The 17962-nt window shown below is 44.4% G+C and overlaps 1 protein-coding gene across 1 annotated transcript in view; it reads left to right on the plus strand.

The window, feature by feature from the left end:
- The window catches only part of LOC127001427 (uncharacterized), a 94925-nt gene that overhangs the window by 35525 nt on the left and 41438 nt on the right, over nt 1-17962 (plus strand). Inside the window, 2 exon segments of the mRNA XM_050865955.1 lie at nt 11448-11618; nt 14610-14754. Coding sequence (XP_050721912.1) covers nt 11448-11618; nt 14610-14754 — 316 coding nt within the window.

Raw genomic sequence — 17962 nt, forward strand, 5'->3', positions numbered from 1 at the left:
AGACAGAGAGAGAGAGAGAGAGAGAGAGAGAGAGAGAGAGAGAGAGAGAGAGAGAGAGAGAGAGAGAGAGAGAGAGAGAGAGAGAGAGAGTAAATTGGAGAAAAGTGTGAAGGAAAGAGTCAAAATTATAGAAGTCGTGATCTCCGAAAACTTTAACAAACAGACAAACAGACAAATAAAAGGTTAAAAAAGACGCAAAAAAAACATCTTCCTCTTCTTTATTGCGCAGGTGTGAAGAGTACGTGAAGTTACCTGTGTAGGCGTTAATGAAGGCAGGCAGGCACAGGTGTTTGTATAGAAAGAGAGAGTGTGAAGGGGGCAGGTGAGTAGGTAGGTGTGTGGGTGTGTTTTTGTCTGCTTCAGGTGTGTTTGCCTTTCACAATCTCACCTGTACTAATTATCCAACCTCCTTAGCGGGGCGGGGACGTGCCAGGTGGACTTAGAGAATGAACAGAAAGGAGAGAGGAAGAAAAAAGGAAGAAAGGAATTAAGGAAAACTGCTAAAATAAAAACCAACTCTCTCTCTCGGCTGTCGCGTTCTCTCTCTCTCTCTCTCTCTCTCTCTCTCTCTCTCTCTCTCTCTCTCTCTCTCTCTCTCTCTCTCTCTCTCTCTCTCTCTCTCTCTCTCTCTCTCTCTCTCTCTCTCTCTCTCTCTCTCTCTCTCTCTCTCTCTCTCTCTCTCTCTCTCTCTCTCTCTCTCTCTCTCTCTCTCGCTCTCTCTCTCTCGTCTTTCATGTTCTATCTTTCTTTACTTATTCACTTCACATAAATTTCTTACGTCTCTGCCTCGCCTTCTTCATTTTTCCTCCTTCTTCTTCTTCCTCCCCCTCTTCCTTTTTTCCTTCCTTCCTCTCCTTCTCCCCTCGTGTTCCCTCCTGCTCCTCCTGTCATCCTCTCTCTGTACCTTCCCCCTCTTTCGTCCCCTCCCTCATTTTTCCTCCCCTCTTCCTCTTTTCCTCCCTACGTCCTCTTTTTTTCTCTCCCTTATGCACGTGCCCCTCTCTCTCTCTCTCATTTTTTCTCTCCAGTCCTTCCTTTTTTTCTCTTTCTCCCCTTCTCCGCCTCTCCCTCCTTCCTTCATCCCCTTCTCTCTTTCTTTTCTCTTTACCTCCCTTTCTGTCGCTTACCTCTCTTCCCCCTTCCCTTCCACCCATCTCTCCACTACCACCATCTCCCTCTTTCTTTTCTCTTTACCTTCCATTCTGTCTCTCACCTCTCCTCTCCCTTCCCTTCTACCCACCCCTTCACCGCCAACATTCTTCTTTTTTTGCTCTCCCTCCCTCTCTCTCTCTCTTTACTTTTCTTTCCTCCTTTTCTCGTTCATTTTTCTTTCGTCGCCCCTTTCCCCCCATTATTTAGTCTTTGCCTCCCCTTCTCTCCTTCTCCTCTTCCCCTCCTTTTTACCTTCACCCCCTTCCTTTTTTTTCGTCTACCTGACTTTCACCCTCTCTTTCACCTCCCCTCACCTCACCCCTACCTTCACCCCATCTTCCCCCCACCCTGCCTTGGCCATAATCACCTCACGCATGCTGTTGATACAAGTGACTGGCGTTGTATAGAGCCTAAGGGCGTCACGCTCAACGCCCCTCCGCCGCCGCCTCAAAACGTTCCTTCCGCGACTCAATTACCGCCGCCCCTGAAACATGAAGGGAAGGAAAGGAAGGATGTTAATAGTTTGCCAGAAAAGGTAGAAAAATAGAAAAATAATTGTGCACTTTTTATTCTTCCTCTCCCTATGTTTTTATTTCATCCTTTTCGTATTCGTTTTTTCGTCTTTCCTTCCCGTCCATTTTCTTTCGTTTTTATTTCACTTCTCTTTACTTCTTATCCCTTCCCTTAGCCTTCCCCTTCTTCCCTTTCTCATTCCTTTCCTTCTCTCACTTTCCTTCCATACCGTCCCGTTACCTCTACTTCCTTATATTTATCTTCCTTTTCTTTTCCTTCCCTTCCCTTCCCTTCCTTTCCCTTCTCTTCCCTTCATTCAAATTTTCTGCCTTCTCGTCCTCTACCTTTTTATCCGCCCGCCATCCACCTATCCCTCCCTCCTTCCCCATTTATCTTACTCTCCTCTTCGAAGCTTTCTCTTGACATTCCTCATCATCGTTCTCTCCCTCCCATCTCTCCTCCCTTCCTCCATTCTCTCCCTTCCACCCCATCCTCCCTCTTCACCCTCCTCCCCTTCCTCTCTCCCCGTCCTACCCTTCCTTCCTTCCCTCCCACCCTACCTACCGCATTGCTCTCTCCTCCCCTCCCTCTCATCCCTCCTTCACCCTCCCTCCTCCTCCCCTCCATTGACAAGATAATAACGTCTCTCCAACGTCACCAGCACGTCAGTTACTCCCATTGGCCAAAGAGCGTGACGTCATTAGCGAGCTCCCTAGTCATTGGCCACAGGTAATTGCGTCATTATACTTCACTTTTCTATTGATGGATTGAAGTGACGTCATCGTGGAGGCTCGTTTTTATTGGTGGAGGCGTGTGACGTAAATATGGAGGCTGGTTCTTATTGGTGGAGAGATGGAACGCTGCTGACACTGGCTAGAAGGTATGATGTCACTTCGAATCCCGGTCTCCCATTCGTTGCAGTGAGGGGATCGTTGGGGCCACTATCGCGACATTGATCACGTTCTTTCGTTGCGTCACGGCCGGTCATTCCCGCAGAGAGTGACGACGGGGTGACGGTGACGTTCATGAAGAAAGAATCAATGCAAGACCTCCCTCCTGACCGTGGCTTAGTGCATGAGTGACTCCTCCTCTCCTGCTTCCCTTCCTCACTCACCTGCCTACCATCTCCCCTGCTCTCTCTCTCTCTCTCTCTCTCTCTCTCTCTCTCTCTCTCTCTCTCTCTCTCTCTCTCTCTCTCTCTCTCTCTCTCTCTCTCTCTCTCTCTCTCTCTCTCTCTCTCTCTCTCTCTCTCTCTCTCTCTCTCTCTCTCTCTCTCTCTCTCTCTCTCTCTCTCTCTCTCTCTCTCTCTCTCTCTCTCTCTCGTCAAAGGGGTGAGTGTACGAGGCTTTGTTTGGTCTGGTTCACTAAATTAACTCACACCAAAATCAATACGCGGAGTAAAGAGGAAGGCAAGAATGATTATTAGGGTTGGGAACAGTGATTGAGAGAGACAGGAGGTAGGCGAGGGTAAAGAGGTGGAAGAGGAGGAGAAAGAGGAGGAGGAGAAGGAGGAGATGCCGTTGTTGGTAAGGGAGGAAGAACAGTACAAAATGACATAAATATTACCTGTTCTTGCTTGATCAGGTGTGTGGGATACGTAGTCACCTGTGTATGCATTATTAATTAGGGTAGACAAAGGGACAGGAGTGTGTGGGTGTAGGTGTCTGTATGTATATATGTATGTATGCATGTATGTCTATGGAGGGAATTTAAGAAGGATAAGAGACAAAAGAAGAAGATGGAGTTGCAATGATGAAGAAAAAAGGGAAGAAAATCGCGAAATGAGAATGAATGAGGAAGAAAGTAGATGAATAAGGACGATATTGATGGCAGAAAGGAATGAATCGGGGAGACATAAATGGGAAGGAAGTGAGCGAAGAGGAATTAAGTAGAAGAAATTATAGGTGTGGGTGAGAGATACAAATTACCCATGAAGGAAGGAAAGAAGGGAGGGATTGAAAGAATATATTTGTGCTGATATCTAGTGGTGGGCGTAATAAGGGCAATTGAGGTGGTGGGGGTGGGGGTGATTAAGGATGATATGGTGGTGGAGATTGTAGGGTGGAAGAAGTGGCTGGGACAAGTAGGTAGGTGGAGAGTATTAAAAAGATATATGGACACCAGAAATAGAGAGAGACGGATGAATCGAGTGGACGAATTGGAGTTGATTAAGAGGAGATAAGTAAGAGTAGGTTTGAGTGTAAATTAAGGAGTAAAAGAGGAGGAGAATGTGAAGGATTGTAGAAAAATGATATATGGGTGCTAGAAAAGAGAGGAATGGATGAATCAAATGAGCAAAGTGCAGACAATGAAGAGTAAATAAGTTTTGAATGCACTGTAAGGAAGAATAAAAAAAGAGGAGGAAGGGAAAGATTGTAGTAAAAAGATATATGAATACCAGAGAGAGATGAATGAAGTGAACGAAAGGAAAGTCAATGAAGAATAGATAAGTTTTGGGAGTAAAATATGGAAGGATAAAAAGAGAAGTAGGAAGAAATGAAGGACTGTAGAAGAAAGACATACGGGTGCTAGAAAAAGAGAGAGAGAAAAAGATGGATCAAGTGGACGAAGTGGAGTCAATGAAATGAAGAATAGATAAGTTTTTAGGTGTAAAGTAAGGAAGGATGAAAAGAGGAGAAGGAAGTGAAGGAATGTAATAATGATGGTAGTGGTAGTGGTAGTAATGGTGGTGGTGGTGGTGGTGGTGGTGAATTGACGGAGAGGGAGCATGGCGAATTATTAATGGTGGTGGAGCATTGGTGGTGGTGGTGGTGGTGGTGGTGGTGACAATTCTGCAAGAGCGATAATGGTGGTGAGAGAATAATTATTATGCTAGAGAGAGAGAAAACGAGAAGAGAGAGAACGAGGGGCATTCATTAATAACTTTGAATAATGTGTTGGTGGTTCTGTTTGTTACGTATGCGTGTGAAAAGTGGAAAATTAGAGAGTTCTGGGTTCGCAAAGGTGTGATTTTTTTTAGGAAAGTTGATAAGTAAGTAAAATGTAAAGTGAATGAAAGTAAAGTAAATGTAAAGTAAATGGAAAATAAAGTAAATGTAAAGTAAATGAAAGTAGATAAGTAAGTAAAATGAGGTAAATGTTTGAGAAAAAAAAATAAACATAAAAGGAAGTTAAACAGCATGCAAGATCTCAGCTTCCCAAACACTAAAAACATGTGGAAATTTTTATGGAAAGTTGATAAAAAGAACAAGGTAAATGTTTGAAAGAATAAAAACAAACCAAAAGAAATTATACATCAAGCAAAACATATAAACCCTCCAAGTAGTAGTAGCAGTAGTAGTAGTAGTAGTAGTAGTAGTAGTAGTAGTAGTAAGCATGCAAGATCTCAGCCCTCCAAACAAAAAAGTGTGGAATTTTTTAAGGAAAGTAGATAAAAAATAAAGTTAATGTTTGAAAGAATAAAAACAAACCAAAAGAAACTAAACATTATGGAAAAGATATCAACTCCCCAAACACTAAAAAAAAAGAAGAACATTTAATAATAGCTGATGGAGAAAAAAATACAGTTTGCAAAGTAAAAAAAAAAAAAACAGTATAAATTAGTTGCGTCGGTAGAAAAAAAAAGGAAGAAAAAAAACATTAACGACGTGCTGATGTGTTTTATGTTACCTGGAAAAAAAGAGAACATTTATAACTCGCGGCAAATGAAAGTTGAAGTGAAAAAACAGGAAGGCGTATTATTGTCATTAGTAGATGCTCTCTATTATTATTATTATCATTATTATTATTATTATTATTATTATTATTATTATTATTATTATTATTATTATTATTATTATTATTATTACTACTACTACTACTACTACTACTACTACTACTACTACTACTACTACTACTACTACTACTACTACTACTACTACTACTACTTTCCTTGTTGGCCGTCACAGTGAGAATGACGTACAATGACATAAATATAACGAGAGAGAGAGAGAGAGAGAGAGACTCGGCCAATCTCTTTTTTAATCCTGCACTTCAATTTCATACACTTTTAATTCAATTTTGTCACTGATTATTTACTCCCCGGTGTTCGGTCCGGTCCGCTCCCCTCCTCCTCCCCTTCCCCCACCCCCGACCCCGAACCCCGATCCCGCGCGCTGGGTCACAAGGTCATCAGTGGCAAACGTTTCCATTCTAATGAAGTGGATCATGCGATTATGGAACGTTTCGATAATTTGCGGAATCAATCGCCGCCAACTCGCCGCCCATACTGACAGCGAGCGGCAGATAGATACATTCACGTTATTTTATTTCTCTCTCTCCCTCTCTTGTCAATCCATTTTTATTTTTTTTATTTTTTTGCATATTTTGGGCTTTCTGGATATTTTTCTTTCACTTTTTTCGTGTTTCGTGGACTTCTCTTTCTCTGTCTCGTGGTTTATGTTGGTTTGTTTGCACTTGCTATTGACATTCTGGGTTTTTTCATGGTTTGATGTTTTATAAGTGTAGTTGCAGTAGTAGTACTAGTAGTAGTAGTAGTAAGAGGAGGAGGAGGAGCAAATTTCAGTCTGTAAGATTACTTTTTGAATTATTAAAACACACACACACACACACACACACACACACACACACACACACACCATCTGGCGTCAGGTGGTGAGGGTCTAAACCACTAAACTGCGAGAAATTCAATTACCTGAAAAAGAGGTACAGCGACGGAGCCTCAAGCACTGAACCCGTAGTAGTAGTTGCAGTAGTAGTAGTAGTAGTAGTAGTAGTAGTAGTAGTAGTAGTAGTGGCGGGTAGTAATGGGTTCGTTTTGTTGTTGTTGCTTTTATATTACTGTGTCAGGGGAAGAAGAAGAATCATCCGTCATCTGTTGCGTAAGTTAGCGGGGATCAGCATTACGCTTCCCCCAAATGCACCTTCATTCGTCCCATAAGTATGTCATCGGGTGGGACGAGGAGGAAATCTGGGAAGGGACGCGCGTTACTGGAATGGCGGAGGAGGAGGAGAAGGGTCGCTCGTTCGTATGCTAACAGCCTTCGACCTCCTCACTGAACCCTGAAGAAGCCGCGGCTCAGATCTACTTCTTAGGCGATGGTCACCTCTGTACAGACCAAGCAGTGCACAGGTCTCGTTGGGCTGAGTTCTAAGAGCAGTTGTACTTGGCAGACCTTATGAGTAAATCTTTTTAGCTGGTCTTGGCAGACTCTCAACGTATATTTTCTCTTTTCTTTACCGAAGTAGCATATTGAGGCTTTATTCTATTCGTATTTATCGACGTTTTTTGGTCTGCCTCTTAACTTATATATGTATATAGAAAAATAGGTAGATAAATATAGATATATAGACGTTCATTTGTGTTTAAATATTTATTCGTGTTTCAACAGTTGTTTCAAGGCTATAAGTGAGGTCACAGGTTGAGGGTTGACTGCATTTCTGACGCTGCTACTATTTCTGCTAATGGTAGAGAAGTCAGGTCATTAATCCCTGTCCAGGCAAGGCAAGGCAAGGGGCCGCCGCGCGTTACTGCCGCCCCGGAAGTTGTATACAGGTCCCGGAGCCTGTGTTCGGTCTTTGAGGCCAACAAACGGCCGGATCTAAGCTCATCAGACCCTTTGTAGCCTCTGCGGCCGAGGCCAGACAATTCAGAGTGTTTAGAATTTCCTAAGACTTCCTGGAATTTCCGCATAGATCACTGATCGTACGTCCGGCTCGTATTCTGAAGCCGAGGGTTGTAAAGAGTGTGGAGGTGCTCGAGATTTCTTTCTTCTTGAGCTCCAGTAATGAGGCGACGGCGGTGCGGCCTCCAACATTTTGACAGCTTATTTTCTTCTTTAATTCCGTGACTGATGTGATTCTGATTGAGCGTCGGGTAGAATCTCCAGAACTGTCATTCCATTCTTTGTTCGGAGCATCACATCCGCGTACTATTGCTTTTTGGACGACGGTGTAATCTTTGCTTCATTGGTCCAGGTCAGGATGAGAACTCTCCGGGTGGAAGACTCAAAACCACTCAAACCTTAGGGCTCTTCAGCCAAGGCCACAGTCAGGTGTGTGGCGGCCTAGTGAATAAAGCAGTGCAGCCAGTCCGTGTGTGTGGCGAGGTTACTGGAATGGTGGAGGATTACATGCCTTGGCGGAGTGATCGTAAACAGTAGTGGATCCTGCTAAGTCGTTGATCGCTGAATTCGCTTGTTGCAGTCTTGTATGGAGCTTCTCGGTTCTATTCTAAGACGTTACCCAGCCGTGATAAGGTCGAATACAGCCCTGTAGCGCTAATGGTCCTTTCCTTGATATATCGTTGCGAGACACGAACACCAGACAGCGACTTGACGTTATTGCTTTCTATTCTCTTTTGATAAACTGCATCTTTTGAGGGATTATCGGATATGCAAGAGGTGTTTGCTCCCTAACACGCATTCAGAGCTTGTGCCCCTTGAATAACAGCGTAAGAGTTATGATACCAGTAATGATGTATACAAGGATTACAATAATGCCAAGAGATGTTGCTCCCTGGAACTGAATCGAAGCCTGTTACGTGCATGGCCGTGAAAACTAACTCTGCCAGCATGGGTTTGCGTCACGCTTCCTGGGGGGGCCGAGTCTGCTTATTGGGTCGTTCCTGCGAGACACCTGAATGGAGACGAATGTGAGGTAGACCGAACACATGTATAAATCAAGCTATTCCGTCTTGTCTGCAGCTAGATGGAGTAGGAAAAGGTGCATATATGTCCGGTGGCCTGGGGAGTGTGCTTGTGTGGAGGTGAGAGGGGAGGGTGTTGGTGGATGGGGTGAAAAAAGGGTGTGTGTGAGGAGGTATTTGGCGTGGGGAAGAGGTGCGTGTGTGTTTGTGGAGGTGTGGTGGGAATATCAAGTGGAATGCGAATGGGAATGTTGATATTTGGAGTGGAAAAGGGGGGGGGGGGGGTTGCGAAAGTTTGGTGTGATATGCGTGGACAGTGCGAAGACTGAATATGCGTGTGCGCGGACTCGGTGTCGCGTGTATGTGGGAGCGGACAAAGCCGAGCGCGCCCTGCCGTGTGACCCCATTGAGGGTGACAAACAGCAGTGGTCGTGGCTTGATGTAAACCTTGGTGCGTGGCGATCGATGGCGCGATTTATAACACGAGGCAGCGCGGCGGTAATGCTGGAATGCGGGCCGTGATGGATGAGGCGAGCATGAGGGCGCGGCGGGCGTGAAAGGTTGTTGAGGAGAATAGAGCACGCGATGGATGATGCCGCTGATGGGTGAGCGTGCTTGTGGATGAAGATGGTGGTGATGATGGTGTTGATGGTGGTGATGATGATGGGAGTTATGACAAGCAGTAGTAGTGGTGGTAGAGGGTTAATTCATCACCCTTTGCTGCATTATTAGTGTGTATATGTTATTTTATTGTACGGGGTTTGAGGTACTATGTCAGGTGAGTGATTTGGCAGCCAGGACAGGTAATAGTAGAGGTGAATGTAAGAGCAGACAGGTGTATTTTATCTTCCTTCTGTTTCCTTACGAGTCCTTCTCCGTGCATGATCCTGTAGTTAAGAGTGGCGAATTTGTGCTCCTGAACGTTGAAACTGGCGGGTCTAATCTATCATCTTCCTCGTCCTTTTTTTCATCTTCTTTTTACCCTCCTCCCTCCTGCTCCTCTTCCTCTTCATCATTATCATCATCATCCTTCCTCTTCCTTTTTTTTTATCAGCGCGAGCCTCAAAAAAAATTATAATGAAGGAAAAAATGAAGAAAGTAATGTCCCTTCCTGCACCACCTGCCCGCACTACTACACACACCTTCGCCATTCTCCATCTTCCTCTACTTAATTCCTTGTGACTCGTTCTGCGTGCGTGAACAAGAGTGACCTTGGCGGAAAAGAATGAGTTTGTCCTTTCAGAGATCACGTAATTTTCTCAATCCAATAAGACCTGCACACAACAGCGGACATCTTCTCCTCTACTCCTCCCTTCCTTCCTCCCCTTCCTTCCCCCCCCCCCATCAATAATACCTGCACACGGACATCCCCTTCCTCCCCTCCTTTCCTTCTTCCCCAACACAGCTGCATCCCATCATACCCATCACTGCCCCATCCACTGACGCCATCAAATGCAAAACAACCCTCCGTTCTCGTCCAAGCCCTCCAATCTTACTCACCCTTTCCACCGCGCCACCACCGACCTGACAGCCTTCCTGACCCGTCCTTACCCTCCTTACCCTCACATAAGCGTTTCTTTAGACCCATCTCAACCTCACCGACGACCTAACACAACAAACCTACATCAACAAACCCTTTTAACTTCATCCTCCTCACAAACTACTTCCCCATTACACTAACCACCCCTCCGCAACCCCCACACATATGCGCATTACATTAAACCCATCACAACCTCACCTACCACAATCAGGCTATTTCTCCCAACCCTTTAACCTCATTCTCCATTCCCACTACTTTCCCAATACACTAAACCACCCTTCCTAACCCTTCACATACATGCACATCCCATTAAACCCATTACAACCTCAGCTACCACCTAATATAACCAGCTTACCTCTCCACCCTAACCCCCATCACTGTTCCCAAGCCACCCCAACACCAAACTACACTCCCCCACCCTCCCTTATCACACCATAACCACCTCCTCAGCACCTACTTTACTCTCCCCCACCCTCACCATTACCACACTAATCCCGCCGCTACCCCAGCACCAAAACCAACCCTTTCCCACCCCTCTTACCTGGGTCATGGCGGGCAGGTGTATTTCCGACGATAATGAAGAGGTGGTTGTCAGCTTCAGGTGAATCCCGCAGCCCCCAAGCCTCAGGTGCATCAGTCACCCCCACCTCTATCCTCCTCTCCCGCTCACGAACCCTTCCCTTTACCCTCTTTCAGCTCCCTCTTCCCCCGCGCACCTGTCCGTCCCCTTCCCCCACTTCTCTCCCCTCTCACGTCTCCCCCCCTCATTCCCCTCATCCTCCCACCCTCTCCTGCTCGTCCTTCCTTTCCCCCGAGTCTTCCCTCTCTTTTATTTCCTCCTCCTCCTCCTCCTCCTCCTCTCTTCTTCCTCCTTTCTTCCTGTCATTCTTCTTTTCCGTGATCCCTCTCCCAATTTATCTTCTTTTGGGAGTTTTCTGGTGTTTTCTCTTTGTTGCAATTTCCATATTCATAAAATGGCCTTCACGTATTACTTTGTCTCAAATTGTACCCCTTCCAAAACCTCTTTATTTTTGTTTTATTCTGTAGCTGTACGTTTCGTTTTGTGTCACTCTTTAGATATCTTTCCCTTCATTATTTTACCTTTTTTTCTAATTCTCCACTTCAATAAATCCTCCTTTCTTACTTACTTCTTCAATTCCTCCTTTTTTTTACGCTCCACAACTGAAATAATAAACTGCTATACATTTTTTATTTATATCCTCCAGCCTTGAATAACCTTCCCTCCTTCCTCTCTTTCTCCCTTAATAGTTTTTTGTCTCCAAGGTCTCCTCCTCGAAATAGAACCTTCCTCATCCTAATATATATTTTGTCAACAAGTTCAAGGTCTTCAATAGGTTAATCTCCTTCCTAGACCATTATTCACTTTTTTTCACATTACCTAAAAAAAATCTTATCTGTATTTTTTCCCTCTTTTCATTCACTTATTTTTTTTCAGTTTACCTAAAAAAAATCTCATATGTTCTTTTTTAGCCCTTTACTTACCTATCTTTTCCAGTTTCTTACCTCCAAAAAAATAATCTTATGTTCTTTTTCTCTCTTCATTCTTTTTTTTTCTTTTTTTCTTTTTTTTTACCTCAAAAAAATCTAACCTGTTTTCTGTTTCTCCCTCCGCAGTGGCGTGCTCGACTGTGACGGTGGACAAGTGCCTGGCCGCCCTGCGCACCATCCTGGGCTTCCCTTACTTCCAGCCCACCTGTCTGTGCCGCGAACCTCACCTGGACAGGGAGTGCAACGTCTTCAGGGAGTTCATCTTCGACCATCCGTGCAACTTCGTGAAGAATAGGAGTGGGTCTTTTTTTTCTTTTGTTTGGGGTGTGGGGGGGTGGATGTGTGAGTGTTTGTGTGTGTGTGCGTGTGGGTGTGGATGTGATTGGGTGGGTGTATGTGGATGTGTCTAAGAGGGGGGGGGTAAGTGAGATAAAAAAGAAGAGAGAGAAAGAAAGAAAGGAGGAAAGAGAGAGAAAAAGAGAGAGAAAAAGAACAGAAAGAGAGAGAGAGAGAGAGAGAGAGAGAGAGAGAGAGAGAGAGAGAGAGAGAATGAGCCATAGCCTGTCTTCTAACTTTCCTCAGGTGAGTGTCGTCCCTATCTTCTTTTCCTCGTCTCCTTCCATCTTCATCTGTCCTCGAAACACAAATCTCAACATAGCTCTCCATCTACTTACCCCTTATATAACATTTACCACGCCATACCCTTCACCTGATTTCCCTTCTTTTTCCAAACATTCAAACTACACGATTTTTCCTCGGGTATCAGAAGTTAAGTCTTAAGTATTGAACGACCTCTGCCTCCGTGTGTGTCGGGTTCAAAGGTCACGTGGCCAGCCAATGAGAGACCTCGTGGCTTATGACGTCATCAGAGAGAGAGAGAGAGAGAGAGAGAGAGAGAGAGAGAGAGAGAGGAGCTAAGCCTAACCCCAAATAGCTTCGATGGGCATTAATTATTTTCCTTTTAATTTTGAGGGAACACGAAAGAAAAAAGAAATAAAAATACCGATGTGCCTATGAGGGTTTTTAAGTGTTTAGGAGGCATTAATTTAAGCTCTGACGTGTAAGCAAAACAAAAGAATTAAGAGAAAGAAGTATTTAAATCCCTCTCGTCTATATCTTACCCTCCTCTTTTTTTTCCATTCACACACACACACACACACACACACAGGAATTATGAAATGAATTAATGTTTTTACGCCATACAGCCACCTCTTTCATCTCTCTAAAGTTTAAGGGAGTTATAAGGTACAACAAAAATACGCTTCGTTAAAACACAAGTACGCCTAAACTATTCTCGTTCCCCCTTTTTTTCTTTTCTGTGTGTGGGACGTACTGGTGGAGGTGGTGATGATGATAGCAGACGAAGAAACCTGAAACAAAAGAATAAAGGGGTTTTAATTAGTGAACTGAGGGTGTCTTGGTGTGTGTGTGTGTGTGTGTGTGTGTGTGTGTGGAGGTGGGGGTGAAAGAGTGTGGGTGTGGGTGGATGTGTCACCGTGTGTGTGTGTGTATGTGTGTGTGTGTTGGGGGAATATTTGTTTGGGTGAGTGATTGCATGGGTGGATGTGGTAATCTATGTGTGTTGAGTGTGAGTGTGGGTGGGTGTGGCAGTGTGTATGGGTGTGGGTGTGGGTTGATGTGAGTTTTAGGGGTAGGTGGATGTAAGTATAGGTGAGTGTAGGAGTGTGTGTGGGAGGGTTGAGTGGGCCAGGTAAGCACAGGTAATAGTCAGGTAATGAGCCACCCAGGTAATCCAAATCACAGGTAATTCCAACCAGCGAGACCCTCTTCCGCCCCGCCAGTTAATTCTTCATTAGGACTTTTTTTTCTCTCTTTCTTCCTTTCTTTACCGCTTAAAATTCTGGTTTCAGGAACTGGTGATTATGTAATTAGATTTGAGTGAATGACTTGTGAGAGAGAGAGAGAGAGAGAGAGAGAGAGAGAGATAGTTTACCATAAGTTGTCACGGAATCCATTTTTTATGACGAGTATATGCAGTGTAAGAGTCAATATATATTTCTTTGTTATTTCTTCTTCATTGATTTCTATATTTTTACTTCTTTTACGACATTCCTCTCCATCTGATCCCTTTCTCACCTTTTGTAACGTACTGTAATATGTTTTTTTTATTTCTCTCTCTCTCTCTCTCTCTCTCTCTCTCTCTCTCTCTCCAGTTATTATTTTTCTCTAGTTCTTTCCAAAAAACGTGTCTCTATCATTTTTTTCCTTTTTTCTTCACCTACCTGTCATCCACATCTCTCCCTTCTTTTTTTTTTTTCGTTTTTTTTACCTGAGTGTGATCTTTTTCTCACCTTCCCCTCCCCCCTTCTGTTTTTCCTTCTTCTCTCTTTCTTCCTCTTCTTTCACTTTTCCACCTACTTTTTTTACATTTTTACACTTTGCTCTATCCCATCATCAGCTCTCCATTTTTCCTACCGTCCCTTCTTTTTCCTTTCTATCCTTCCTTCTTCCTCTGTCTCTCCTCCCTCTTCTTCCTCTTCCAGTACCCCATCACACATTTATCCCTTCACCCCCTCTGGCAAGGAAAGGGGAACAGAGAACTCAAAAAAAGTAGAAGAAAAGGGGAAAAAAAGTACTGGGATTGTCTGTGAGGGAAGGCCGTAAGGGAAGGGAAGGGAAAGGGGACAGGTATACGTGTGGCTTCATTTGGCACAGGTGGTGAGGTTCATTAGAGGCAGGTGACCCCAACCAGCCGTGTAGGGGAAGGTACAGGTGAAAGTGGTGTGTGTGTTTTGGTTGTTTGGTTGTGTGTGTGTGTGTGTGTGTGTGTGTGTGTGTGTGTGTGACTGGGATTTGCTTCATTTTAGTCACGCCCACGCTTCACCCCCCCTTCCATACACCTCTTCTTCCACCCTCACACCACAACACTTACCACCCCACACGCACACCCCATCTACAATATACCCTTCCACATACCCCTCCCTCCACCCTCTCACCATAACACCCACCCCTCCACAGACACTCCACCCACACTACCCCGTCCCACATCTTCCCCTCTTCTTCCACCCTCACTAAAACACTTTACCCATCCACACTAACCATCCACGCCACACCACACCACTTTTTACTCCACCAATTTCCCCCCACTCAACAACCCACCATCTCAACCACACTCCAGCCACGTAAATTTAACCTCTCAACCATCTGGACACAACCAAGAGACTGCCCAAACTATATATCTCCCTCACCATGTAATTCGCCAGCTGGAGATTTTTTTTTTTAATACTTTCCTCAAACCTTCACTAATGCCGAGTTCCCTCCGTGCAGACGAGTCACCATACGCCGTGCACGCCCTGCCCCTCTGCGAGTACGCCCTCACCACGTGCGACAAGCTGCCAGGATGCATGAACTTGTACGACGGTTTCAGGAACGCGTGCAGGGTGAGGGACGACCAGTGCAGGATGACAGACACGTGAGTACTGGTGGTGGTGGTGGTGGTCGTGGGAGGCTGGTGTGAGGTAAGGTGTTGTTAGGGGTGCTTATAAGGGTTGGGAGGTGAGAGACAGATGAGAAGGTCGTGAAAAGCAGGTGTGTAAGGTAAGAGTCTCTATACCTGCCTTTCGAGTGTGGTTTTGCAGATATTAAGGTTATGTGAGTTGATATGATGCTTAAGAGGATGGTAGATTGTGGTTATGAGAGTTAAGGTAATAGATAGGTGAGAATGGATAATTGGAGGTCGTGAAAAGCAGGAGTGTAACGTAAAGGGTCTCCATACCTGCTTTTTCAGTGTGGTTTTGAAGATTGTAAGGTGATGTTTTAGAGGATGGTAGATTGTGGTTATGAGAGTTGTTAGGTGATAGAAAGGTGACAGCGGGGAATTGAAGGTCGTGAAAAGCAGGTGTGTAAGGTAAGGAGTCTCTATACCTGCTTTTTCAGTGTGGTTTTGAAGATTTTAAGGTGATGTGAGTAAATATGATACTTTAGAGGATGGTAGATTGTGGTTATGAGGGTCGTAAGGTGCAAGACAAGTGAAAATTGAGAATGGAGGTCTGCGTCATCATGAAGAAGGGTAATCAGAAGGTGAGAGGATTGAGAAGAGAGGATAGGAACATATTGGAAGAGCGAAAACGACTTGAATACAGAGAAAGGAAGACTAAGAAGGTTAAACTAAAGAAGAGTCTCAACCAGCAGCCTCTCTAGATAGTCCAATATAGCATACATAAAGCAAAACTGTACCATCATGAAGAGGAGGAAATAGAAAGCGAGTGGACTGAGAAGACGGAATAGGAAGGGTCGCAAGAAGAGTAGAAAGGACGAATATGAAAAAGAGAGACTGAGGTTAAAAGAAAGACGAGACTGAACCAGCAGCCTCTCTAGATTGTCCACTATAGCACACAGGAAGCAAAACTGTTCCATCATGAAGAGGAGGAAATAGAAAGCGAGTGGACTGAGAAGACGAAATAGGAAGGGTCGCAAGAAGAGTAGAAAGGACGAAGATGAAAAAGCGAGACTGAGGTTAAAAGAAAGACGAGACTGAACCAGCAGCCTCACACAGGAACCAAAACGGAAGCGAGCAACATTCAACCTCCAACAGAGAAACGGGCAAGTCGCGGCAACATGCATAAAGGGAAGCAAAGCACTCAACAGCCAACAACAGAAACCGTACCGATGAAAAGCACTAAGGGAACTAAATCACCGCGCACAATCGAGGTCACCGGCAGCAACACACTCAACTCAGGGCCAGCAGCAGACTCACCATGCATACTTCATGACGTTGAATGGAAAGGCAAAAAAAAAAACGCGCTCCATAATGTTCTGCTCTCGCTGTAATCTTCTTTACCGTGTGCTCAATAATGCAGCGTGTTCCCGTGGTCTACGTTTTACGATGTGTGTGTGTGTGTGTGTGTGTGTGTGGTGGGGGAAGGGAAGGGAGAAAGGGAGTGGGTGCTTAGGAAGGGAACAGGAAGAGGATTGAGAAAAGTAGAGAGTGAGGATTGAGAGGAGAAGAGAGTGAGAGTTGAGATCAGAGTAGAGAGTGAGAGTAGAGCAGAAAGTAGAGAGTAGAGAGGAGTAGAAAGTGAGAGGATTGAGTATGGATAGGGACAGATTCGAGGAGTGAAAAGAACTTGAATACGGAAAAGGAGAGCTAAGAAGTATAAAAGAAACGCGAAATCAGAGGAAAGCGAAGAGTAAGAGATTGTAATGGAAGAAGACGAGGAGTAGTGTTGAAAATAAAAGAAAAAAGGAAAAAGAAAGAGGAAGAGAAAGCTAATGCGATGGCTGACTATGTTAAAATGACTTACACGACTCTTACTTAACAGCGAGAAACAAAAAGAGGTACATACATAAACAGTTAATTAAACACAAATGGAAATCGATGACAATATAACAGGAATGAGAACTGAAACATTAACTGTAACACAAAATAATAGAAGAAAAACTCAAACAACACGGTGAGAGAGAGAGAGAGAGAGAGAGAGAGAGAGCATAAAAAAAATAAAGTACTATATATCAAGGGTCTGCGTAGGTGTAGGCTGTGCCCGAAGAAGAAAAAAATGGTGTGGGGTTAACATGAAGGAGGATAATAAGGTTGCTGCTGCTGGGGGCGACGTGGCGTAGGAGGCGTATAGAGGTGACGCAACTTTTTTAAATAAGGCGTATATATAGTAGTACTTGAGGCGGCAAGGGCGAGGAAGACAAGGCGAAGAGGGGCGAGGAGGAGGAGAAAAGGAAGAGGAGAGCTGCTTAGGGCTATTCAATTTCCAAGAGCCCAGAAAAAATAAATATGTATAATAATGATAATAATAATAATAATAATAATAATAATAATAATAATAATAATTATGATAAGTCTTGGAAATCTTGTCTAATATTTATCTTAACATTATTTTCTTTCATTTTCTTCATTTTTTACTTTCCCTTCTCCCTTTTTTTTTCTTCTTATCTTTCTTTCCTGTAATATGAAAGAGGAACCAGGTGAGAGAGAGAGAGAGAGAGAGAGAGAGAGAGAGAGAGAGAGAGAGAGAGAGAGAGAGAGAGAGAGAGAGAGAGAGAGAGAGAGAGAGAGAGAGAGAGAGAGAGAGAGAGAGAGAGAGAGAGCAGCCTTCATAAACCAAGCTTCATCACTTTATCTCCCGGGGTTGTGACGCTCTGACCTTTGACCTCTCAGTCTCCAGGACACGAATAAAAATAGAAACTTGTTCTGGTAGTGGTGGTGGTGGTCAGTTGAAGGGAAGGGAGGAGAAGGAAATGGGAGATGGAGAGAAGTAGGAGAGAGGGAAGAGAGAGAATGGGAGAGAGAAGAGAGGAAGGAAAGAAGGAGGAAGAAAGAGAGAGAGTGGGAGAGAAGAGGAAAGAAGGAAAAGGGAAGAAAAAGAGGCGGAGAGAGAGAAAAGAAGGAAGAAAAGAGAGGAGAAGAGAAGGGAAGAGAAGAGAAAAGAAGAGAAGAGAAGAGAAGAGAAAGGAAGGGAAGGGAAAGGGTCATAGGAAGGAAGATTACAGGATCATGAGAGATTTTAGCTGGTCACTCTCCATCTCTCCTCCTCCTCCTCCTCCTCCTCCTCTTCTTCCTCTCAGCACTTCCTCTCCTAAGCTTCGTCCTCATCCCCTTGTCCACCCTCTCATCCTCATTGAGCTCATATGTATTCCTCCGCCTGTGGAAAGGGATAAGGGAAGGGAGG

Source organism: Eriocheir sinensis, chromosome 21 (genome assembly GCF_024679095.1).
Source record: "Eriocheir sinensis breed Jianghai 21 chromosome 21, ASM2467909v1, whole genome shotgun sequence".
In the NCBI taxonomy this organism is placed as follows: domain Eukaryota; kingdom Metazoa; phylum Arthropoda; class Malacostraca; order Decapoda; family Varunidae; genus Eriocheir; species Eriocheir sinensis.